Genomic DNA, 27,054 nt, shown 5'->3' with positions numbered 1-27,054 from the left:
GCTAGTATATTATAAAGTTGCGATTTCAATATATATATGACTTGAGTGCGTCAGCTTGAATCGAAACCGAAACCAAAACTTATGAAATATATATAACTGGAGTTCCTTCAGCTATAATCGAAACCAAAATCCAAACTTATGAAGAATTCTTGATAAAATTATTTATAAAAAAATTAGATAACTTGACATCAGCTATAATAGAAACCGAAACCAAAACTTATAAAGAATTTGGGTAAACTTATTTATTACAAAAGTCAATAACAGTTAAACGACAGTCACTCACTCGCATGTAAGTATGACAAACAAAATAAATAACGCACATGCTATCCTATTGATGTTGATGATGATGGTTATGTTATGTTGATGCTAATGATTATGTTGATGTTGATGATGATTATGTTGATAATATTAATAATAATGAAGTCGATCCGTAGCCTCTATCCTAACAAGCACAAAATACTGAGAGGACAGCGCAGCAATAAATAATGAAAAAAAGACAAAGAAAAAAGCGAAAAGAGAAAGGAAAAGGCGAAAAAGAAAGAAAGAAAAATGAAAGAAAAGAAAAAGAAAAAAAAGGAAGACACACCTCATTACTCATTTCACTCAAAACCGTTACTTTCATTATTGAATAGTGAAAGTAACGGTCAGACGTTTTCGGGAAAGTTCGTTGGAAAAATAAAGGTGTGGTTCTTCAACAGAAAAAATTTTTTCAAGGACAAAAAAGGTAAAAAGTGCATGTCATTACTCATAATATATATATATTTTTACATAGGCATCACCACTTATCAAGGCCAAGAGGCCACTCAAGGATAAGGGTTAAAGAGTGTACAGTAGACATTGGACAATATAGTAATCATTAGTAATGAAAATTTGGTAAATTTGATAACATATGGAACGGCTCATCAAGAACTTATTTACGTTAGACTTGAACACAACCATATTGTAGAAAGCAGGAAAATATAAAGTTATAAAGTTAGGTATGTTTTATATCTTTCTATGTACAGGTTTCACTCCTTTAAACTAGTGAACCAACCGATTAATGAATTTTAGAATACAACTGCTAAACATAAGTCGTTAAATTTTAAATCTTTCTTAGTTATCTCTCAACAACTCAAACGGTAGAGAACGCGGCTGGAACGCTAAATGCTTTGGTTTCGATTCTAGCTTATAACACCAGTCATTTTTTTTTTTTTTTTTTTTTTTTTTTAATTTTGAAATCAGGCCCCTCTTGCACTTTAAGTAAATGCAAATTAGGAAGATAAAAAAGGAACAGCAGTCGTTTGACACCGTTTGACAAAGAATGCAATTTGATTGGATAGAGAAATATTGACGTCATTACTATGAAATATTGATAAAATTGAAATTATTGAAAAATAATTGGAAAAGAATTTAATAACTAAGTATTTAATAATTAATAGTATTTTTAGAATTAAATTTTTTAAGTTAAGATAGAATTTAAGAATTGAAATTATTGTAAAAGAATTTAATAAGTACTTAATAATAGTATAAAAATAATTAATGTAGAAGCATTTTAAAGGAGTTAAAGTCATTTAAGTAACAATCTATAGTGAACTATTTTACTTTTATTTTAAATTAAAAAAAAAAAAAAACGTTGCCTAAACAGTTTTCTTTTAATGGCTGCTCCCTGAAATGCGCAAAAAAGTTGTTTCACTTTCTTCGTATTTATCCCATAGACTTTTTTTTTATTTATCATACGCGTATTTTTTTTTATTTCTAATACAATCATTTATCAAAAAAAAAAAAAAATTGTTTTCTAATATTGTCAATTTCAATATCGTTTCTTGTTATCATTTCTAATTAATTAAAATTACGCTTAAAAAATTGTTTAAAACATTGTTTTTAAAAAAATCCTGCATCAATAAAAATTATCTATTATAAAAAAAATCTCTTTTCTAATATTGTCAATCCATTTTATTTATAAAATGACGTCATAATTTCTATCCAATTAGTGGCATTCTTTCAACCGGTGTAACACGACTGCTGTTCCTTTTTTATCTGCCTAATTTCCATTTACTTAAAGTGCAAGAGGGACGAAATCAGTACTATATATTAGGTACAATATAATATTTAATAGACAATTGGCTCTATATTAATAAATACACAATCTGCATGAATTAAAATATATTTAAGCGTATTTCACGATCGGGTAAGGCCAGGCGCCCCCTCTCCCTACCGCTCCTTGCCCTTTTGGTCAAGATCAAAGTGTAGTATCTGTTCTTCAGATGCTGCACTTCCATTTCTTGTTCTCTTTTGGTGGAGGAGCAGTCCTTCACGACTGAGACAATTTTTTTTTATTTTTGTACCTTTTCTCCACGTTAAAAAACGACCCTGGTGTCTAACTCTGCCCCGTGGAGAGGCATAGTAAATAGGTATAATAATAAAAACGAAATTTGAAGAAATTAAAATATCATATTTAAGCGTATTTTATGACCGGGCAATACAGTCTTCTTTGAGACATGGAAAAAAATTAATAATTTGCTTCTTGACATATTTTAAATGTGATCCTTTTTTCTAAACTAACCGCCAGTGTCAGAAAATCTTTGTACTTTTTAAAAATCGTCTTTAAAAAATCAATAAATAAAATAAAGACATGCAAATTATCGTTAATTATTTCGGTATCATTTGATTATTAAATTAGTAATCCAACCAAATAACTCTAAAACTAGAATTATTTTGGAGCAATATAAAGATAAACATATTATTATTATTATTATTGTTATTATTATTATTATTATTATTATTATTATTATTATTATCTATTTATGAAAGTTCCTATTTACAATGCCTCTCCACGAGATAGTTAGACACCAGAGTCGTTTTTTTAACGTGGAGAAAAAAAAACAAAAATTAGAAATTGTCTCAGTCATGAAGGATTTCGTCTTCACTGTCAGAGAACAAGAAATTGAAGTGTAGCAATAGCATCCGAAGAAATCTTAAATATACTAGGATTTGCTAAGGTCAATTTTTACGACGTGCCCCAGCGTATTATAAACCCCCAACCTCCCCAAGTTAAGAACGGCTTTCGGAATAAACACCCCCCAACCTCAAAAGCCGTTCTTAACATGGGGAGGTTGGGGGTGTTTATTCCGGAAGCCGTTCTTAACATGGGGAGGTTGGGATCTTTATAATACGCTGGGGCACATCGTAAAAATTGATCTTAGCAATTCCTCCCCATGTTAAGAACGGGTTTCGATGTTTGGGATGTTTATTCCGAAAGCCGTTCTTAACATGGGGAGGTCGAGGTGCTTATAAAACGCTGAGACACGTCGTAAAAATTGACCTTTGCCACGAATTTCGATGCCATATTCCTATTATCTGGATTTATTTAGAAGCAAAGCCTATTTTAAGCGTGTTTCACATTATTCGTATTATTTGGATTCTTCAGACTACTGTTCTCATCTTGAATGTTGTTTTCACAACGTTTCGTCCGATGTAGCCTCCGACCTTCTTCAGCTGTATCTTGTCGAATTCAGAAATGTTTCTGTTGAATTCAGAAATCTGGATAAAATTTCGAACGGAACTCTTTTTTTACTTCACGGGGGTAGTATGCTCTCGTTCCGTCAGCCATGACTCGATAGGGGTCCTAAGTAATTCGCAGTTGTATTTTTGATCGCCTGCACTGAGAATTAAACCTTCAGGAGAATATCATTTTTACAATTCATTTTTTTCCAAGTACTCTAACCACTTTTCTGAATACTCTATCCACGAATGACTGACCGAACGAGAGCCTGCTACCTCCGTAAAATAAATAAAGGATTTCGTTTGAAATTCCGTCCAAATTCCTGAGTTCGACAGAAACATTCTTGAGTTCGACAAGATACACCCGGAAAAGGTCGAAGGTTATATCCACGGAAATGTTGTGAAAATGACACTGAAGATGAGAACAGTGAAGATGAGAACAGTAGTCCGAAGAATCCAAATAACACGAATAACCAATCCTCACAAAAAAACAAAAAAAAAAACAAAAAAAAAACAGTTTTATTCCGTATTCACATTTCGTTTTTTACGTATTAGATTAAATCAGAAGCGATATTCTTTAATCATAAATGAACATGATTTTGTAGGCGATAACGCCATGACAAATAACTTGGAAATTCAACGTTGATTTTTTTTTTTCATCTAAGAAGCAGATTTATTGAATGAACTAGCAGGAAGACCCGACGTTTCCTGGAGTTGAATGATGATCAACGAATGCTTTACACTCCCTTATTTTTATCGTTCTCCAAATCGATGAAATCGCTAATTTTCTTCAATCCAATCGATTGATTGCCTCCTCTAATTGGGGACCCGTCGCGATGCACCTGCATGAAACTTCGCACACCTCTCGCAGTGCCTAAGTTCACAATATTATAGTCTACACTGCACTGTAGAGAACCTACTGTTGATTTTATAAAATTATTTGGTATTTTTTACGACCTGCCCCAGCGTAGTATAAACACCCCCAACCACCCCATGTTAGGAACGGTTTTCGGAATAAACACCCCACATCTCCCCATGTTAACAACGGCTTTCGAGGTGGGGGGGGTATTCCGAAAGCCATGAGCAGGTTGGGGTGTTTATAATACACTGGGGCACGTCGTAAAAATTTACCAATTATTATATATATATATATATATATATATATATATATATATATATATATATATATATATATATATAATTTAAAGGAGATGAGAACAATAGTCTAAAGAGCAGAGTGTATTTTAATGTAATAGTGAAATTTCTAGTTTAATTAAAATACAGGAAAGAAAAAGTGCTCGTTGTAATTTAGATATATAATAAGCTCGATAGGTAAATATCCTAGAGCTAATTTAATATTAAGTAATGTGATTGATAATTTAAAATTTAAAAATCAAATTATAATTAAATTAAAAATCCGTTTCATAAGAAGGAACAACAACAAAATTAATTATTTGTACGATCATTTCGGAAAACAGTGTTTTTATTGTGGTAGACATCAAGTTACGAACAATAATTATTACATATAGTTTTTTAATAAACAAGTTTTCCTCATCAGCAAATATTGTGAAGGGTTTTTATTAAATGTAAAAGACACCATAAATAAACCTAGCATTAAAGTAAGGCAGATGTATCTTTTAATTTTTCGCCTTTGGAAATCAGGAACTATGGTTAAAGTACTCATATAGATGTTTGCTATGGCTTATATATATAATGGCTTGAATTAAAGTTTAAAATGTAAAAATCAAGTATCATGTTTCAATTGTGCTCTAAACAAAAAGCATTCATTTCAAGGCGCCCCTGTCAAATCAAAGAAGTTGATGTTATATGCCTGGCTTTACTGCTTTTTTTTTTTTGCAGTGATAAGGACTTGAATTTAAGTTTAAAATGAAAAAAAAAAAGTATTATGGTGCAATTGTGCTTTAAACAGAAACATTCATTTCGAATGCGCCCCTGTCATATCAAAGAACCTACCGTTGATTTTATATGTTGGGCCTTTTTATTTGTGTGGTAATAAAACTTCTCAAATGCACTTTAGATTGTTTAAGGTGTTAACTTGGTCAAAATCGCCTGTTCCATTTTTCATCGGATTATTTTGATTATAGATACTTATCGAAGACATTCTGATACAAAGCCTATCTAAGAACACTGCCAGGCATATAAAGTACTTTTTTGTGAACTTTCATAAAAATCGGCCCAGCCATTTTCGAGTCCATAGGAAACGAACTCTCACACACAAAGTTTCTTTTATATAATAGTAGAGATAAGAATAGTTAATTAATAAAACTTTTTTTTTTTTTCAAAACTAATATGCAAATAATCAAGAAGTTTTATCAAGTGCCCTGCTAGCTCGGTAGGCCGAGAGCAGGCTCAAGACTTATCCACGAATAGTGGCGATGGAAAGGCGCTCTTATTAATTAATATAAATGCTAACAAATTAATTTCAAAATTAATAAGGTCATCAAGTCATTCATTTTTTTTTTTTTTTTTTTGTCAACAAAAAATTAACATGGCTGAAGAAACGGATCAGTTAATGCTAAATAAAAATGTTTTTTTTTTTTTTTTAAATATGTATTTTTAAGAAACAAGTATGATACCAGAACAGGTATAACACTTTGATCCTAGCTAAAAGGCCAAGACACGACTGTCTTTTTTTTCCGAATTGATTAATTAAAAATTATATACTATTTTTAATTTTGAAATTTCAGGAACTATGTGGACTTCTATTCTGGTGACAGTAGTAAGTATTATTTTCTTTTTTTTTCCTTAACTAGATATGTGTGCCCTACGGATGCAAATTCTAGTATCCATTAAATATTAAATTATTTTTAACTAGTAGAAATTCCATGGAATGAGAAATATTTAATCAACAAATATTTTTTCTGGATAACGCAAAAAAATGCTTTTTTTTTACAGAACACCCCCCCCTAACTCGCACCAAATATGAGTTTATTAATATTTCCATGAAAATAGTGTCCATTGTATTTAAGTTCTTTTCTCACCCAATTACAACAATGATCATATATTATGATATTCGAAAACAAGGCTACATCAAAGGGAGGTCACCCATATTTTTGTCTCGGGTTGCCAGATTGGTCTTTTTAAAGCTAAATGTCATGAATTGACACTTTTTTAAGCATGACACACGGACTAACTAAAAAATGAACAAGCAGAATATTATGCAGATGCTAATATGCTGTTAAAATAATTTCCCATGCTAATATAAGCAGTTAAAATAATTTCCCATGCTAATATACGCAGTAAAAATAATTATCTATGCTATTATACACAGTTAAAATAATTTCCTACACTAATACGCAGTTATAATAATTTCTTACGCTAATACATAATTAAAATAATTTCTTATGCTAATACATAATTAAAATAATTTCCAACACTAATACGCAATTAAAATAATTTCCTACACTAATACATAATTAAAATAATTTCCAACACTATTGATAATGTTTACCTATTTATTTTTTTATCATCGTTTATGTTTGAATTTATATTTTAAAGCACGACAACCTATAAAGCTATGACGCACGGCAAAGCTTCAATTATTTTAAGATTATTTTAAATAGAGCTTAAGAAATTAAGTTCAATCTGGGCTTCAACCAATCGAGTCATTTAAAGATCTCAAGGTTTCAGTTTCGATTTTCAGACATGATATTCGCTTTATTTGTTGGGATTTTTTTTTTTTTTTTTTTTGTAGAAGGGAGTATCAACGCTACTCAAAAATAAGAGTTAATGAGAGTAAACTTAGTGGTCGTTTTTAATAGGAATTGGGTAGAATTTGATTATTTGAGGAGATGGGACAGCAAGAACTTGTCTACATTGGACTTGAAGACGACCATGTTGTAGTCAGTTGGGAAGCAGATCAGTTCACTTGAACAGAGTAACACAGGCGGACAGTTCTAAAAAAGAAGCTTTGTTCATAGAATTTGTTAATACAATATTTACCATTTCTAAAAGTTGTTAAGATTTGATATTTTGAAAGGAGACAAATTAATTAATGAGAAACGAATTACCTCCCTTTATAGTCATTCTTTATCCGTCCAAAATCATTAAAACCATTTCCTTTCCAAAAAATTGTATTATGCATTATTTGTCCTCATGTGTGTTTGTCTTTACAATAAATGTGTATAAACATGCAACCGTGAGCAATCTAAATATTAATTTACTTGTTGTACGTACGTCCAGTGTCACACACACAAAAAAAAATCATTGCAAACATTAATTAATGAGAAACTAATTACCTCCCTTTATAGTTACTCTTCATCAGTTAAAAAAATCATTAAAACCATTTCCTCTTCAAAAATTTAAAAAAAGAAGCGAAAACATGGCTGTCTGTTTATGGTTTCAAATTGGCTATTTTATTTTAAAACTAGCCTGGGTGCCTAGCATTGCCCAAGAGTTTGGAGGTGTGTGTTGAGCAAAAAAAAAAAAAAAAAAAAAAAAAAAAAAAAAGTGGTAGTAGGTAGGTTGGCCGCGAAGGAGGAAAAGAATGTGAGAAAAAAAAAAAAAAAAGAAAAAACGTGACGTCTTTGCCATTGCATCAATTGCCAAACCGGAAGTGGTGAAGGTTTAAATTAAGGCTAGTCAATTGAAAAGAGGGGATGATATTCGAAAATATTGGCGAAAAAAAACAAAAAACGACCTCTCCTTGTAGAAAAATGCCCAGTTGAGGGTGAAGGAATTAATGTTTTAGTCAATTTTTCGATATTTGTCGTCCGAAGGGTCGAGCTTAAAAACGATACCTATCTTGTGAAAATCCATCACCTCTGTCAAAAGTTTTAGGCACACATACATATATATATTTAAACAGACGGGTGAGATTTATATAATAGACTAGCATGGGTGCCCGGTGTTGCCTGGATGTTTGGAGGTGTAAAAGAAAAAAAAAGTTTTGGTAGGTAGGTAGGTAGGTAGGTAGGTAGGCTCGAACCCCAAGCCTTGAGGCGAATAGCCTGGGAACTTACCGCAACGCTATAAGGGTAGTGGAATTGAGAACGGTTGAAATTAAACGATTAAAAAATTAAGTGACAGTTGCATAAATAAGGTCAAACATTATACCATAGGGGAATGAAATCCTGCACTTAACTTTGGCTGCAAGCCAGTTTCCTCAAGATGTTGGGCAAAACCATAAAAAGGGGAGTGTCCAAATGAATAGCAATTAACTGATATGACAGGTTTTCCCGCATTGATGAAAGCTCATTGCTTTTCTGGACCTCCCGGCACGAGTGCCAGGGAGCTTGGTTTTGCTATGGGTTCAGTTTCACTTTTATACTGAAAAGCCAAACAAACATGCGGAGAGTAAAAAATATTGTGAAAATAGCGTGTAAAAGTCGCTCGAATAAAAGATACACACTACTTCATTTCGTAAATCAGAGATATTATAATCTAGGTAGTATATAAAAGGTTCTAAGAAACAGTGACCCCCTTGAGCGCCCCCCCCTTCCAAAAGCCTTTGCCGGACATACAAAAAATGTGCATACACTAACACATATTTTGCCTTTTATATATATATACTAGCGGGGGTACCCGGCGTTGCCCGGGTGTTTGGAGGTGTGTATGTGTAGGGAGGAAGGGGTAAAGAACTTTTTTAAAAATCGGGAAACCCCAAACAAAAAAAACAAAAAAAAACAGTAAACGAACGTAAAACTTCTTAAAAAAATTCGGAAAAATAAAAAAGAAAAGGATGGCGTTGCGCAGGTGTTTGGCGGTGAGGGGGGGGGTTAAAGAATAAGCGAATTAATAACCCTGTTTAAATTTTTTTTAATGATCGGAAAAAACAAAACAGCGAACGGACGTAAAACATCTTTTAAAAAAAAAAAAAAAAAAAAACGGATAAAGCACAAACCAAAAAAAGGATTAAAAAAAAAAACAGGGAAAAGCGAAAAAAAAAATGGTATAAATAACCCTGTTTCAATATTAAATGTTTAAAAATCGAGAAAAAAATATATCTGATAACTGGGATTGAACCTGAAATGTTTAGAAAACGATGTTGTCACTTAAACCATCGTGCTACAGACGCGTGGGCGGAAGTAAGTCGGTTTTTATAACATTTAAACAAATTCAATGTACGTCTTTTGACCGTGTCGACACATGCGTAGAAGCCATGTTGTCATGAAGATACGATTTTTTTCCGACCCCTCCTGGTAAAAACGGGTTTGGTTGCGGGTGAAGGAATTAACGTTTTGGGCCAATTTTTCGATATTTGTCAGCTGAAGGTTCGAGCTTGAAAATGATACTATCTGGAGAAAATCCGTGGCCTGTGTTGAAAGTTTTTGGCGGACATACAAACACACACACTCTCACACACACATTTTGCCTTTTATATATATAGATAGATTTTTTAAAATGTCATGTTAAGAGGAGACTTAATTTTTTATGATAGCTTTTTTTTTTTTTAATTAAAACAAATGTGCAGGTGAATTTACATAAGTCATATAAAAAAATTATTTAGAAGAAAAAACAATGTATTGTGTGTTGAATTTTCGTTGAAAAAAAATCTAAATTTTTTTTATGATAGCTTTTTTTTTTTTAATTAAAACAAATGTGCAGGTAAATTTACATAAGTCATATAAAAAAATTATTTAGAAGAAAAAACAATGTATTGTGTGTTGAATTTTCGTTGAAAAAAAATCTAATTTTTTTTTAGCTTTAAAAGGTTAAAAAAAAAGAAAAAGAAATTTACTAAAATAAAAAATTGTTTTAAATTCGTTATTTGTTTTATGATATTTTTTATTCATTTTATTTAAAAACTTTTCAACTAATGTAGTTCTGCTAGTTATGTTTATTGTCCCTCATTTTTCATGTGCTATTTCCTTCACCGTGTGCCACACACGCGCAGAAAGGTTGGACAACGTGGAGGTAAGATGTTTTATATTATATTAATGATAACGCAATTCACTATTTTTATATACGGCACAATCACGTTGACACACCAGTTCTTGCCAGATCACCAAAGTCAAGCAACGTTAAGCCTGACCAGTACCAGATGGGTGACCATTTGGGAAGTTTCTATGTACCGCGAGGTAAAATACCAGGTTGAGAAACTGGCGCAGTCTTAACGGTAGATGGGACTCTCTTAAGCTGTGGTAGGCACCGCATCTAGTGATGGTGTCACAATAAAAATACCCTTGATAGCCCTGGCAAAACATCAAGTATTCAGCTACTGACAAGATCTGAATTACACTACAAACTTGTGTGGGGAGTTCAATCTTGGCTGCGGCTGTGCTGGATGGACGGACCTCACTATATAACAATAACATTGGAAATACGTTACATAAAATCTACAGATCATAAATAACGAATTTGGATGAAAACGGCACGGCAAAAATAGCAGAAGAAAATCTTACAATGAGTTTATCAAAGTCTTGAATAAGATACATAAACTGACACCATATTAGGAAGTTTGTTAAATTAAAACGAAAATTCTATCTACATTTAAAAGCGAATAAGGAATTCTCCCCACCCCTCACCCAAAAAGTGACATTCTACTTTTTTTTTTGGTGGTGATTAAGTATGCACACCCTGAAAAACTTTGCTAGTGGGGGTGGGCCAATTATTTTTTGAATTTATAATCCGTTTCCTTTATAAATTCAATTTAAAATGGTCACTCATTTCTGGACCAGTCTTGTATTATGTTTTATTTGTCCTTATGTGCGTTTGTCTTCACAATAAATGTGTATAAACAAGCAACCGTGCATAATCTAAATATTAATTTACTTGTCTGTACGCCTAGTGTCAAAAAAAAAAAAAAACATCATCACAAACATGAATGAGAAACGAACTACCTCTCTTTATAGTCACTCTTTATCAGTTAAAAATCATTAAAAATCATTTCTGGGTCAGTCTCTAACAAAATAGCATTTAAAAGGCAAATAACTAGAATTTTTTTTGGTGAAATAGGAATACATATTGTTTTTACTTGGGAGGGGCGGGGATAAAATTAACAGAAAAAAGACAATCTTCTCTTAATCCTACTGTCATATTGGAATAGACTGCCGCTTGAGGTTGTCACTGCACCAACAACAGATCAGTTCCAGACAAAATTGGACAGGTGCTGGTCAACTGTATTTCCGACCGCCCCTCCCTCCTTTTGTCTTTTTTTTCTCGCTTTCTGTGCCCTTCTTAACGGTGACGAAACATGTAATGTTTTAACCCAGGCCAAATAAATCGAATTAACATGGACCCACACGTAGTGTCTGAAACAGTTGCAAAGGAACAAAAGGGAAAGGAAGAAATTCAACAAAGCATTTTTTGTTTTTTCAGTTTTAACAAAAGGCATTTATTCTTGGTATTTCCAACAACGCATTGCATCTAGTTTAACACAGTTCATTTAGTTTACGTTATCTGCCATTTAGTCGAATTAAAAGTCTTTCGCCACCACAGAGTCCAATGTTCATATTCCCCAGCACACAATTTCTTCTCCGGTCCTTGACATGTGGCGCATACTTTTTCTCTCTTTCTCCACTATGATGTCACATTGTGTACTGGCTCGGTCATTTGCATATGTGTTATGCGTCTGCTGCTTCTACCAGCACTAGCAGCTCTATTACGCTTCCAGTAACCCTAAATCTGTATGGCAGTCCCTTCACAAAAAATTAATAAAGTATGAAAATCCATATAAGGCAAAAAGCTATTTTTTTTTCTTCTTTTTTCGAAGGAGAGAACTGCACACAGTCAACCTGTGAATACTCACTTGTATAATGTCCTTTTTTAATTTGTGTACGAAATTGTGCAGATCGCAACACACCTGAATAATACTGAATTAATATTCTTAAAAATAAAATGTATTTATAATTTTGTTTGTGAGTATTTTAGCATGATTGTTTAATCCTTTTTTTATATTTTTTTCAGCTTTTCTTGGTAAATGGTAAGTTTCTATTTCAAAGTTTGTCAATCTTTGCATTATTATTATTATTATTATTACTATTATTTACTCACTAGGAGTAGTCACACCGAACAACCTGTGGTGTTTCCTGGAGTCTGAGTGACAACAAATCTCCCTAGATTTCCAGTACTCTTTAACTCTCTCTATAACCTTTGCAAATCAATCTGTGTTATTACAACGGCCATCCACCACCGATTTCTTGTTGGCAGTGAACATTGGTCCTCACTAGAATCTGGGTGCCAATAAGCATGCCCAAAATCCCAGTCCTTCTCACAGTCGTCCAGTGGAGGTCTGGTTAGTGCTTTCTCTCCTAAGTGTTTCCATCCTGCTTGACCCTCCTCGATTATTTGGTGTGACGCCAGTTTATACTGACTACATTTATTATCATTATTATTATTATTTCTATTGACAACTAAGTATTATGGTATGCAGAGTTGGGGATTAATAAACATTAGTCACCACAATATCACATTTACTCTAGAACTTTTCTCGGAAACTACTGGACTGTTCTGGCTGAAATTTTGTATAGAGCTTTGCTATGATAAGATGCAGCGAATCGAGTATTATGGTATCTGTTCGATGCACAGTTAAGGATGAATAGAAATTATATATTATTTTTATTGGAATCCTCTGAGATGAGTAATTTGTATAATTCTTTTTTTTTTTTTTTTTTGACTGTTGTCCTCATCTTCATAGATGTTGTTTCACATTTGTTAATCACCTGAAGAAGGCCAGAGGAAGAGTTGGTCGAAACGTGGTGAAGCAACAACTATGAAAATGAGGATAAAAGTCTACAAAAATTTTTTTTTTTTTTTAATACACAAATTACTAATCTCAAAGCATTCCAATAAAATAATATATAAAATATATATATATATATATATATATATATATATATATATATGTGTGTGTGTGTGTGTGTGTGTGTAAAAGAGATTTAGAAGGCTGTCACAATGCGAGGAATGAATTATAGTCGCTGTTGGTAAGAGGAGATGAGAACAAGTGGCGATTTACAAATCAATAAGTACGTACATATATATATATATATATATATATATATATATATATATATATATATATATATTAATTATAAAAAAAACGACATTATTTTTGCACCAACCTAATACCATTTGATAGGGACTCAATAAATGGAAGACCAGATAAGAACAGAAACTTTGATTTATAAATAGTGTTGGGACAATTAATCGGAATCGAGAATCGAAAAAATCGTAACTTTCTGGAGTATCGGAATCGGTATTGAGAAAAATTTGTGCATATTTTCTGATGCCAAAACGATTCCTTTATCTTTTCTAATTTGATTTTGGTTTAAGAAAAACTTTAACTCCTGGTACTAATAATAAAATAAGTATTTATTGATTTTAAACTTCCAGTAAAACTAAAATTTATAGATCTCCCCCTCACAAGTGTGTTTATACATTTGAGAAAATATATACACATTTAACATGTGTTTATACCAATTTTATAATTAAATATTTAGAGATTTACAAAGAATCGGAATCGGTAATTGTATTGGAATCAAGTATTTAGTACAGAACTGTTAATCGTATCAGGATCGGGAAAAAATAATGGTGTCTTCCCATCACTATTTATAAGACAAAAAAGCCCAACCTTGATTGCCCTTTGGGGCTTGTGGCGCAATGGATAAAAGTATTGAGTCGCTACAGTTCCAAGTATTAGTCAAAATGGCTAAAATGACACTTTTGTGCTTATTAAAAACAATTGATGTCTTGGAATTTTTATAAAACTTTCTGAAAAGTTGTAACTAACTCATTTCTATATAATTTTGTTTGTATATACTTCGCGATAACTCTTGGGTGTGCCCAGGGGCTCTTTTAGGGACTTTTTTAGGGACTTTTTTACCATATTTGTCCAAAATTTTCTGTGTATGTCTATTTAACAGTTTTGCATGGTGCTGAATTCAAATTTAAATATGTTAAGGCCTTGGGGACTTTAGAGGCTAAATGGAGGGGGGGGGGACAAATGATGGACTTAGACATTTTTTTTTTTTTTTGCATGGTGCAGAACTCAAATTTACATATGTTAAGGCATAAAACTGCACCGCCTGTTCATTTTCACTAGGATTTGACGTCCCCTTGGGACTTTTGGGGCTAAATGGGGGGGGGGCACAAATGCTGAACATTTTTTTATGCCTTGTTCACTGTGCACTCACCGGGGACCATGCATCCTTCACTTATTTTTTTTCTATTCCCATTGAGGAATGTTTGAAAAATTATGCAATTTGTATCACATGCAATTTATTTTAGTCTGAAATCACAAATTAGAGGTTTTCCCTTGAAAGTTAATCCTCTCGAGCGTAATGTACTTTTTCGTCCTTCTCTGCACTTCCGAAAGCATTCGTTGGGATGCCACTCAGCTTTATCATTACAGCTCTCTTAACATCTTTAAAACAGGTCTCCTCATTGATCCCTTTAGGCTTTCAAGAAAAGAAAGTCATAGGGAGCAAGCTCAGATGAGTAAGGAGGTTGTTTCAGTATAGCAAGATTCTCAGTCATAAACTGTGGGATGCTTAATCAAGAGGTTGGGATCAGATACATTGTCATAGTGAAAATGAGGTGTAAATAGAAGTATGTGACGAGAAAGGATGTAAAAGTTGTTTTCATTTAAGATGATAGGTATAAACTCTCAAGTTATATCAGATTTTCATATTATGATTATCCCTTTTTTGCTCATAATTCATGCAGACAACGTGTATAGTGCATTCCTTTTTCCATTTATATGCATTTAATCATTTTTCTTTTGTCTTTCAGTTTCAGGAACTGGAATATTTTCTTGTCCTTTCATGAGACAGACTGTGCAATGTAAGCATTTTCTTTTTCTTAAAAAAAAAAAAAAAAAAAGAAAAGGAAAAAGAAAAAAAAGAAAGAAAAAGAAAAAAAAGAAAAAAGAAAAGAGAAAAAAAGAAAAAAAAGAAAAAAGAAAAAAAAGAAAAAAAAAGAAAAAAAAGAAAACAAAAAAAAAAAAAAAAAACTGACGATAAATTGAATTTGTATTTTCCAACTATCGAATTAAGTAGTCAGTGCTTAGTTGTCTAACTAGTTTAGCTCAAACTAAATACACTGAAATAATGAAGTCTAGAAAGTTGATTTATAAGAAGGCCGGAATGTTCCATCATCTTTAGATGAGCATGTTCATTCTCAGAGTTCTGATTGGCTCTCATGTCAAATGTATGGATTTAGAAGGGTTTTATCAGAGACAATTAAATGTGGTAACCACGAAAGAAAATTAAAGCCTCATCATAATTTCTTGATGTCTAACTAGGAGCAATAACAACAACAACACAAAAAAAGGGTGGGTGGTCATCTTGAGCTGCGGATCTCGAAAGATCAGTAAGGTTTAACCTATGCTGCCCAGACCAAATTTTGCAGGTCCGCTGGAATCATTCCGTCTCCAATATCCAAATTGGGACGCGATGCAGGATCATCTCCTTTAACCAAACTCTTTTAAAAGAGGAGACTTTGTTAGTTTGACCATGCTGTACATCACAATCCAAGAGTTAATCCAGGAAACAATAGCTTCAGAACCATTCCAAATTAGCAAAAACACCCAAGAGGCCAGCTGAAGACATAGTTACACATAACTAGAGCCAACGTTGAATCTACCTGCGGTCCATAGGTTTATGGTTTGCCACTGGTGCTAGGACTGGCTGCCCTTCATTATTTTGGCTGCTGCGAATTATTGTGCATGGTCTGTATTTGTCCAGGGTGCTATGTGTTCTATGGGAGGAGCCGACTCGACCCATTCTGAGTGAATGTCATTTAAGTCATCTTGACCAGAACTGGAATCATTTGTTGACTTTTAAAATTGATACGGAAATTGAAATAGCCAAGAGTGAATGCATTTTTATGCATTCACTCTTGGCTATTTCAATTTCCTAATCATCTACAAACACAGTTCCTTGGAGAAAGTAGCCATTATGCCAAGACTCATAACCACCAACAAAGTACAAACGAATGGTATTACCAAACAGATGAAGATTATGGAAATACAGAAAACGTTACAGCTGTTGCCTCCCTTTCTATTAAAATAAAAAGAGTTCTGTTCTTTGTATTAAGTTCTTAGAGTGATCTCCCTTGCTTGTTGTTCTGGATCGTTGACTCAAACACAAAGATGGGGGTTTTGATAAATCAGGGTTCATACAGATTTCCAATATCCATTTTCGAGGCTTTTTCAAAACTTTTCACTCCTTTTACAAATCCTTCTTCACACAGAATTCAAATTTTAAAAACAAAATTTGATATACAAAGAATGATATAATAAACCAGAAAATTAATATTTCAATTAATATTTTAAAATATTTTAATACCATGTCTGTTATAGAACAATACCACACTCTATATTAGACACGAGGGGAAAACAAATGAACACGAATCCAAAGCATCATCATGCTTAGATGGACAAATCCATTTTCTAGGTTCAGATTTTAGACCTCTTATGCTAGTAAATATCCATTTTATTCTACAACTAACAGGGCTACCCGGCATTGTCCGGCGCAAAAATGTAACATAACTTCTATTCTTCTCTCTTTCACCCCTACTCTTGCCTAACACCTCTTTCTTCTTCACTTAGTCAATTTCTCTCTTTTAAACTGATAAACATATAACTAGAGTCGGCATAAGGGAAATAAGTATGTGAAAAAAAAATCAGAGTTATTTCCTTTTTGTATGATAACATTAAATCATATAAATCATAATTTGACTCTCAAAGAATGAATCTTTTTTTTTTTTTTTTTACTTGTTGCATTTTAGATATTTTATTTATTTCCAGGTTATACCAATTAAAAAAATATATACTTTGTGAACGTTTATTAAGTATTTTTTAAGTTTTTGTGAGACATATATGATTATATTTATGTCCGTTTCGATGTATGAGGTCTGTCACAACAATTAAATTCTTCAGAAATCCACACAGTTGATTTGTTTATAGTGGTGAACGTTTTATGCAGAACCGACCACAATTTTTGGTACAACTGCTAATCTCAGTCGGTGCAATGGCTACCACAAGACAGGGCAGACATCACATTTTCCTTCTTTTAGATGCATGTCTAAATGAAGACCGAGGAGTCATACATACTAGTGTTAGGGCGATTAACGGAAATTGGGGGGAAAAAAAAAAAAAAAAAGATCAAAACTTTTGGGGGTATCAGAATCGAGATCGGAAAAACTTGTGCCTATTTTCCGGTGCCAAAAACGATTCTTTTAATTATAATTTTTTTTTAATTTAATTTTATTTAAAAAAAATACTTCCACTGCTGGCAGTAATAATAAAACATTAAATATTTATTGATTTAAACTTCCAGTAAAACTAAAATCTATTGATCAATCCCTTACAAGTGTTTTTATATTTGAGAAAATATATACACATTTTAGATGCGTTTTTATGGTAACCGGGGCAAAATAACCATTTAATAGTTAAATATTTAGCAGCTTTGTAAAGAATCGAAATTGGTAATTGTATTGGAATCGGGGAAAAATATTGGAATCATCCCATTACTAATACATAGGGATGTTTGCCTTTTATATTATAGATTTAAAAAATAAATAAAAATTGCTTTTCGATATGTTATTTGAATTTTTGCAAACTAATTTTGTTAAATGATCGAAAAAGTGACTTGTTATATATTTTTTTTTTTTTCCAGTGCATCACGAAATAAAATGCCATGCCAAACGTATGGATTTAGAAGGATTTTATCGGCTACAATTAAATGTGGTAACGAAGAATGCCGACCGAAATATCACCATAAGTCTCTTGAAATTCGACCAAGAACAACAACTCCAGAAAAGGGTGGATGCTCAACTTGACCAAAACTGGAATCATTTTATGACCTTTAAAATCGATACGGAAATTGAAATAGCCAAAGGAGAATACATAAAACTCATCTACAAATATGGTTCTTCGGAGAAAATAACCGTTATGGCAGGATTGGTTTTAGCATTTCCAGAAAAAAAAATTTTGATACCAGTAACCACCAACAAAGAAGAAATGGCTGACATTACCAAAATACCAATTACAGAAGATTCTGGAAATATGGAAACAGTTACAGCGATTTAAAAAAATATATATCACAATAGTTTGTTAAAAACAAAAATTATTATTCTTTTAGGTAAAATTAAATCAAAATAAATAAAAACGATTATGCTTCAACAGTGTTCTCACTAATCTAAATAAATAAATGCAAAAGTTAGGTTCATTTCTCATACAAATAGGTCAAAACAGCTTATTTCAAGTTAATTCAAGTTTTTACAAAGGTAGCAGCCTGTTTTATATACTGCTTATGGAATATGTTCATCACACAATGTTGAAAATGAGACTCATATAGAAGTTTTTACTTTTTTATAGTCTTTGTTTATATCCAGCCCCGTGTACTAAATCACTTGCTTCATAATATTCTCTACATAAAGTAGAAAGCTGACCTTAGGTTAACTTTTGGCAGCCTTGTAACTTTCATTTCCCTTATTTTGTCTTCTAATCTTCACATTCCATGAGCGATGTTTCTGACAAAGGAAGAAGAACTGCTGTTTTCTTGTTCGGAATCTATTCCATCTAACATTTATAATTGGCAAGGTTTTGACTTTGAAGTAGTTTTTTTTTTTTCTTCTTTTCTTTGTTAGCCCCCCCCCCCTTACATCAAGTGGCTTTATGCTTTGTCTGGAGCAATTTCCATTTAAAAAAAAAAATAAATAAATTAAAAAAAAAAAGTTTAATAATTAACATACTCTTTATACTGCTGGAAATAAATTTCCAATATTAAAACATTGCTGATGTATATGTGATCTTAGTAGTAAAGTTATTTTGTATATTGCTGAGAAAAATGGCATAAAGAAGTAGTTCTAAGAGGTCCGCCCTCCAAAGCCTTGCCTTCTCTCTTTGAGAATGGGTTAGTTTATTGCTAATCGCCCGGGGCGCCATTACTGGAAAATGCCGACCCCCCCCCCACACACACACACACTTATTACAGGTCAGAGTGTTCCTCCTTGGGAGCGTTGACTTTTCAATTCCACTTTACGACCCTAACCATGGGAGAGAAATAAATACCCAAATATAAAATATTTCCTGTTATTTCCAGTTCGGATTAAAAAAATAAAAGTTTATAATACAAAAGAAGAGTATTCAGATAATTTCTTTGGTTGTTTTTTTTTTTTTTTTTCAAATGAATTGTTATTTTAAATATTTTCTTTTTTTTTTTTACAAAAAATCATAAATTTTATTTCATTATAAATATATTTAATGAAAGTGATTTAAATTAAAAATATTTAATGAAATTGAGTTTATTTTGGAAACAAGATTTTTTAAACTTTTTTTATTTTTTTACAAAAATTTAGGGTGGTTTGATATTTTAAAAATATGATTTTTTTTAATAATAACAATATTTAATGATATTGTGAATTCTAAAAATATTTAATGAAATAGATTTTATTTATTTTTTTTAACCCCCCCTTTTTTTTTTTTTACAAAAATAACTCACTAGGGTGGTTTCATATTGTGAAAATATGAAGTTTTTTTATAAAAATATTTAATGCTATTGTGAATTCTGGAAATATTTAATGAAAATAGTTTATTTTGGAAACAAGATTTTTTAAACATTTTTTTTTCTTTACAAAAATAACTGGTCGACCTAGACGAGAGGATCCAAAATGGCCGACCAGGACTGAGATATGACACGTGCCGTTGTTTCCTTAATAAATTATTTCAGTTAGGAAGAAATATCTCATGTATTAATAAATGTTAAATAATAATGAAACCTTACCAAAACAAAACGAAGTAAAAAAAAAAAAAAATATCTGACAATTCATCGGCTCTAGCTGAAATAATTTATTAAGGAAACAACGGCTCGAGCTTATACTAATAAATAGCAACTTACACACAATTCATCGGCTCTAGCTGAAATAATTTATTAAGGAAACAACGGCTCGAGCTTATACTAATAAATAGCAACTTACACACAAATAAATGTTAAATAATAATGAAACCTTACCAAAACAAAACGAAGTAAAAAAAAAAAAAAATATCTGACAATTCATCGGCTCTAACTGAAATAATTTATTAAGGAAACAACGGCACGTGTCATATCTCAGTCCTGGTCGGCCATTTTGGATCCTCTCGTCTAGGTCGACCAAATAACTTACTAAGGTAGTTTGATATTATTTTTAAAATATCATGAAACGTTTTTTTAATAATAAAAATATTTTATGATATTGTGAATTCTAGAAATATTTAATGAAATTGAATTTAAATTTAAATTCTAAAAATAATCAATGCAGTAATTTTTTTAATAATCACAATACTCGTCTACAGCACATATTATATATCCGAAGTAATTTTCTTTTACTCATCGATGCCAGAAAACCCCCTGCAAATAATCATTGAAATTACATACAGTTTGATTGTTACATTCCTAAATTAAAATCTATTTCAATAATATTTTTAATTAAAATCATTTTCATTAAATATTTCCATAATTAAAAGAAAAACATTTTTTTTAAATATAGAAAAAAAATATATATAAACATTTAAAATAATTTTTCTACAATAAAAAAAAAATTATATAAACTAATTGCATACTTAGTTTTTGTAAAAGAATTTACTTTTAACTTATTTTATTTATTTATTTTTTTTTTAAATCAAAACCGGAAGTATTTTATGCTCGGAAGTTACTTTAGCATAACATCGTTTTCTGCTGACTGTGAGTCACAACTTATTCTGTTATACCAAAAGATACTTTATCTTAATAATTATAAAACTATGTACCGCCCAGGCGTTCTTCTTCGTTGGCTTGAACCTTGTAATAAATAATTTTAACAAGAACTCTTCATAAGTTTTGGTTTCGATTCTAGCTGATGGCATTCAAGTCATTTTTTTTTAAAACTTGAAATCACTACTATATACGAGGTTAGGGTTAGGATTAGTTGATTTTGTAATAAATAATTTTAACTGATTGAACTCAAGGGGTACAATATAATACAAAATAATCGATAGATAATTAACACTATAATAATATATACAAAATCTGAATAAATTAAAATACTATATTTAAGCATATTTTATGACCGGGCAAGGCCGGATACTTCTGCTAGTTAATTATTAAAATACTTTGTTTTACCATTTTTATTTTTTCAATTCAACAATTGTTCCGATTCAAATATAAAAAATACTTCTGTTTGTGAATAAATTCCCCAACTCTCTATCTGTGCCTAAACCTAAACGTGGATTCCATCAACAAAGCTTCTTTCCTAGAACTGCCTTTCTGTGGAACTCTGTCGCACCAGTTTGCTTTCCAGCTGGCTACAATATTATCGTCTTCAAGTCTTAACAAGTTCTTATTGAACGGTCCTCGCAAATAATCTGATTTTACCAAATTTTCACTATCAACGATTACTACACTACTATCGCAATGACTACAATGCACACATTAGCCCTTATCCTTGAGTGGCTCTCGGGCCTTGATACGTGGTAACCCCTTTGTAAAAGTGTTTTATTTTGTGAAGAAATGTCCAACAGAATTCAGAAACACAAATAATTGTGGCTTCTCCTTCTTGGTGATGATGAAAGTTTATGCACAAGTATTATGCCGCTTTTCTGACAATTCTTATTCCACACACAAATTTTTACCATTATTCAGGAAAACTGATTTCTTTCTTTTTCTTTACAGCCGTATTTAAAAGATGAATAAACTTGTATTAAAATTATCAAAATTCTCATGTTTTATTTATTGTTTATGAATAAACTAGCCTGGGTGCCCAGTGTTGCCCGGGTTTTTAAAGGTGTGTGTTAAGCAAAAAAAAAAAGTGGTAGTAGCCAGGCAGGCTCAAATCTGAACAGCGAAGTGAGAAAACAACATGAAAAAAAAAAAAAAAAAGTGGTAGTAGGCAGGCAGGCTTGAACCCGTTACGTGAAGGTGGGAAAGAAAGTGGAAAAAAAAAAAACAAAGAAAAAAAACACCCTTCTCCATGATGCGACCGGAAGTTCAGAACGTTGAATTTAGTAGAGTCATTCCAACCAATACGATGACTTGCAAAAATGGCGACGCAAAAAAAACGAACCTATCCTCCTTGTAAAACAAGTGCCCAGTTGAGAATGAAGGAATGAATGTTTTTAGTCAATTTAAATTAAGGCTAGTCAATCGAAAAGAGGGGATGACTTTCAAAAATATCGGCGAAAAAAGCGACTCCTCCCTGTAGAAAAGTGTCCAGTTGAGGGTGAAGGAATTAATGTTTTTAGCCAATTTTTCGATATTCGTCATCCGAAGGGTCGAGCTTCAAAACGATACTGATCTCGTGAAAATCAGTCACCTCTGTCGAAAGTTTTAGGCAGACATACAAACATACATTTAAACAGATGGGTGAGATTTATATTGTTGAAGTGAAAGTGTTTTATATTTGCAACAAGAAACTGTTTCATTATGACAAAGTTGTGTTTCAGTTGAGGAAGTTTGAAAAGCAGTAGTAAACTGATTGAATTATCTGATACAGAGTTTTCCAAACATCAAGACACCACGGAGCCCCTAGGCAGGGCAAAGATTTTTCATGGAGCACTAACAAAATAATTTCTATGATAAATATGAAAAGCCTTAATTTCAAATTTTAACACTAACTAATGTTAATGTTTACAACAATTTTTTTGTTTTTGATTAATCAAAAATTGTTGCATTTTTTTTTTTTTTTTTTTTTTTTTCATTTTCATGAACCATCTTGAAACTCTTTGCACCAGTAGTCATGTATCATAATCTCTTTTCAGTAAAAAGGGTCAATAATTAAATGTCTGCGGAAAATTCAATTTTCTATATAAAGCATTTGGTCCTCTTTAAGAAAGGGCTTCTGGAGCCCCTCAGCTTCATTCACAAAGCCCCAGGGCTCCATGGAGCCCACTTTGGGAAACCTTGATCTAGTATATGCATTACTTAAATATGCATGTGTACGGATGCATAAAAAAAGAAGCATACATGAGTATGTGTTGAGCAAAAACAAAAAAAAAAAAGGTAGTAGGCAGGCTCAAACCCGTACCGCAAAGAAGGAAAAGAATGTGAAAAGAAAAAAAACGTAACATCTTTGCCATTGCGTCCATCACCAAACCGGAAATGGCGAAGGTTTAAATTAAGGCTAGTCAATCGAAAAGAGGAGATGACTTTCGGAAATATTGTCGAAAAAAGCGACCCCTCCCTATAGAAAAGTGCCCAGTTGAGGGTGAAGGAATTAATGTTTTTTTGTTTTTTTAGCCAATTTTTCGATATTTGTCGTCCGCAAGGTTGAGCTTCAAAACGATACCGATCTTGTGAAAATCCGTCGCCTCTGTCGAAAGTTTTAGGCAGGTACATAAACATACATACATACATACATACATTTAAAAGGTGAGATTTATATTATAAATGCTGTCACATGTGCGATAAATTTAATCACATATGTTACAATGTTCATACAAAATTCCAGTAAGATCAGCCCAGTTTCTGAGAAAATTCCTAGAGTATTGTGGTGACTAATCCCTATTAATCCCTACAAGTGCATCAAACGGATACCATAATTAGTTTGCTGCAGCTTATCATAACGAAGGTCCATACAAAATTTCAGCCAGATTGGCCTAGTAGTTTCTGAAAAAATAACTGAAACGGATAGATGAACAAAGATAAATATAATATAGATTATCATCCTTAAACCTAATTTTCAATTTTGTTGATAAAGATAGCAACTACATTTTTCCGGTTAAAAGCAAGAATTTATTATGGCATTTAATGGGTACAGTTAAACTTGTTATAATTAAGTGGTTTTAAATGGCTAAAAGAAATATAGAGATTCTTTAATAAGCACCTAAAAAGAAAAGTTAGCTAACAGGAGTTAATATTTCTTACTAAAAAGGATTGAATGATGATAAACGCATGTTTCACACTTCCATATTTTTATTGTCATTGAAATCGGTAAAATCGCCCATTTTTCAATCAAATTGATTGATTGCCTGCTCTAGTTTGCCCCACCCCCTTGGTGCAATGCCTCCCCACAGTGACTTAGTCCACAATGCATTGTTGTTGCACTGTAGAGAACTCAATGTCGATTTTATAAAATAATTTTTATATATAATGGCTTGAATTAAAATTTTAAATGCAAAAAATCAGGTATCAGGTTTTAATTTTACACTAAACAAACACATTTCAAACGTTCCCCAGTCATATCAAAGAACCTGCTGTTGATTTTATATGTTAGGCCTTTCTGCTTGTGTGTTAATAAAACTTCTCAAATGGACTTGTGATAATTGGCTGTATAAAGTGTTAACTTTGGTCAACATCGCCTGTTCCTTCTTTTCTCAATTTTTCTTTCGATTATCGATAGTTATCGAAGATATTCTGATACAAAACCTAGATAAGAACATTGCCAAATACATAAAGTATCTTCGTGTGAAATTTCATATAAATCGGCCCAGCCATTTCGGAGTCTATAGGGAACGAACTGACACACACAAAGTTTCTTTCATATATTTATAGAGAAATGGCTTTATCAGCAGAACAATAGATAGGAAGTTGTTCACCAAGGTACACAAAAGGAAGCTGAATGGGATTGTTAGTTAGGATGTGGTGGTGAACGAGAACAAAAGGACTCGAGATATATTTAGAATTAGTTTTAGGATGGTTTGCTGACAGTCTTGGGGTTGTGACAGTTAATGACAGTTTAGCTGAGGCCAGTTGCCAATTAGACAGAATGGAGGTCAGATCATTGCTTGAACCAGGTTGGAAGTGCTTTGGGAGATCAAGATGAGCTGGCATGAACTAACAAACTTGGCCTTGACAAAAAAACTAAGATATGGATGTTAGCATGTAGAGGGCGATAGTGCCGCGCGTGCGCACACACACACACACACACCAAGAGTGCAACTAATATTTACAATAAGTATCAGAGTCCATTTTTTTTTTCTCCAGCATTACTTTATTTTTATACTCGTGAGTCAGTGCACTCCCTTGGCAGTCGCCAATGAGTAAGAGCCAATCACATGACCAGAATCAGTAGAAAATGAAAAAAAAAAAAAAAAAATCCACGGCACACATTAGTGTCAGCGATGTTGTCGAGTGGGGTTATACACATGGTTTTCTCACACCTGTATCTGATCTACTATGCCACCGACAAGTTTAGTTTCAAGTTTCGGACCTTAAACCTATTGTTTTTTTTTTTTAGATAAGTAATCTTACTACTTATCACTTTAATATTTACTTATATATATATAATTTATAAAACTTTGTCCAGATTTCTTATACATTATAATAGAGTCGTGATTTATATAAAAGTATGAAATGTATTTGAGTACCATCAGCTAGAATCGAAACCAAAACTGTAACATTCAAAGCTGATGACGTTACCACTGTACCAATGTGATACACATATGAACTGATTAAAATTAAAAAACAAAATAAATAAACTACAAAATGTATAATGATTTTTAAAATTTTTTGACCCCATAAAAACTATTTTAACCGGCTAAAGACCCATAAAAGAACAGTCCATAAAAAATTCAGTCATTTGAGGCCCTTAGTTCCGCTCTGCGACTTTTAGTTTGGGAAGAGATAGAATTTGAAAATATGGAGACAGAGAGACATATATTACATTTATTCCAAACTAGCAGGGAAACCTGACGTTGTCCAGGATTGAATGAGAATCAACAAATGCTCCACGCTCTCATACTTTTATCATGGAAATCAGTGAAATTACCCATTTTTTAGTTAATTATTACAATGTACCTGGTAGAAGCTTCATATGTCGCCACAATACCTTGTTGTCTACTTTGCACTGTAGAGAACCTATTGTTGATTTTATAAAATTATTTTTTATATATAATGGCTTGAATTAAAGTTTAAAATGCAAAAGTCAAGTATCATGGTTCAATTCTGCTCTCAACAGAAACATTCATTTTGAACGCGTCTCTGTCATATCAAAGAATTTACTGTTGATTTTATGAAATTATGTTTACATAATCACAAATTAAAGTTAAACGTACAAAAGTTAGGTATTATGGTTCAATTAGGCCCTAAAAAGCAATGTTCATTTTGAACTTGCCCCTTAATCTACAGTTGATTTATAGGTTGAGCCTTTCTGCTTGTTCGGTGATAAAACTTCTCAAATGCACTTTGAGAGAGAGAGAGTGAGAGAGATGTTATATTGTATAAAAGTTTTAATCGGACATTCTTCTTTTATCGTTTTGTTTTATTTATTTATCGATTATTGATATTTATCACATGCATTCCGATACAAAACCTACGTAAGAATAATCCCAAACACATCAACTACCTTTGTGTGAAATTTAAAAAAAATAATCGGCCTAGCCATTTCCGAGTCTATAGGAAACAAACGCACACACAAAGTCCCGTTTATATAATACTAGACATATACTGCTTCTCTCATATACGTACCCGCACAAAAAATGTAGCAAAAAATGTTACTCTCCTACAATTAAGTTCTCACATTCCACTCATATTCACTGGTTTATTTCCTTAATAGGTATAATTATTTTTACTTCACCGTTTATTATTTAATTTTTTAAATGTAATGTTGTAAAAATAACACCCACAATAAGAACAGTAGAAATTATTCATCCCTACCTAAAACACTCCGGAGCATATATCTATATGTCTATCATTTTGTGGGGTGGTGATGCTCAGGAGT

At 32.2% G+C, this 27,054-nt stretch overlaps 2 protein-coding genes across 3 annotated transcripts in view; one reads left to right on the top strand and one right to left on the bottom strand.

Moving 5' to 3' along the window:
• Nucleotides 1-27,054, bottom strand: part of LOC145266530 (bone morphogenetic protein receptor type-1B-like) — a 283,711-nt gene that overhangs the window by 108,314 nt on the left and 148,343 nt on the right. The gene's annotated exons all lie outside the window — the stretch shown is intronic.
• LOC145266531 (uncharacterized) lies at nucleotides 523-21,037 on the top strand. Its single transcript, XM_080122291.1, has 5 exons — nucleotides 523-724; nucleotides 6,189-6,220; nucleotides 12,349-12,364; nucleotides 15,172-15,222; nucleotides 18,060-21,037. The coding sequence occupies exons 1-5, from the start codon at nucleotides 550-552 to the stop codon at nucleotides 18,470-18,472; spliced, it is 687 nt and encodes a 228-aa protein (XP_079978417.1). The 5' UTR covers nucleotides 523-549; the 3' UTR covers nucleotides 18,473-21,037.

This window comes from Euprymna scolopes, chromosome 41, assembly GCF_053919585.1.
Source record: "Euprymna scolopes isolate OS-2025 chromosome 41, ASM5391958v1, whole genome shotgun sequence".
NCBI classification, from domain to species: Eukaryota; Metazoa; Mollusca; class Cephalopoda; order Sepiida; family Sepiolidae; genus Euprymna; species Euprymna scolopes.
This window is presented reverse-complemented; position numbering and strand designations above follow the sequence as displayed.

Coding starts and splice junctions, on each gene's coding strand:
- LOC145266531 (XM_080122291.1), top strand. CDS start 550: ATGAAAGAAAAGAAAAAGAAAAAAAAGGAAGACACACCTCATTACTCA. Junction 725..6,188: donor TTTTTTCAAGGACAAAAAAG/GTAAAAAGTGCA, acceptor TTGAAATTTCAG/GAACTATGTGGACTTCTATT. Junction 15,223..18,059: donor CATGAGACAGACTGTGCAAT/GTAAGCATTTTC, acceptor TTTTTTTTCCAG/TGCATCACGAAATAAAATGC.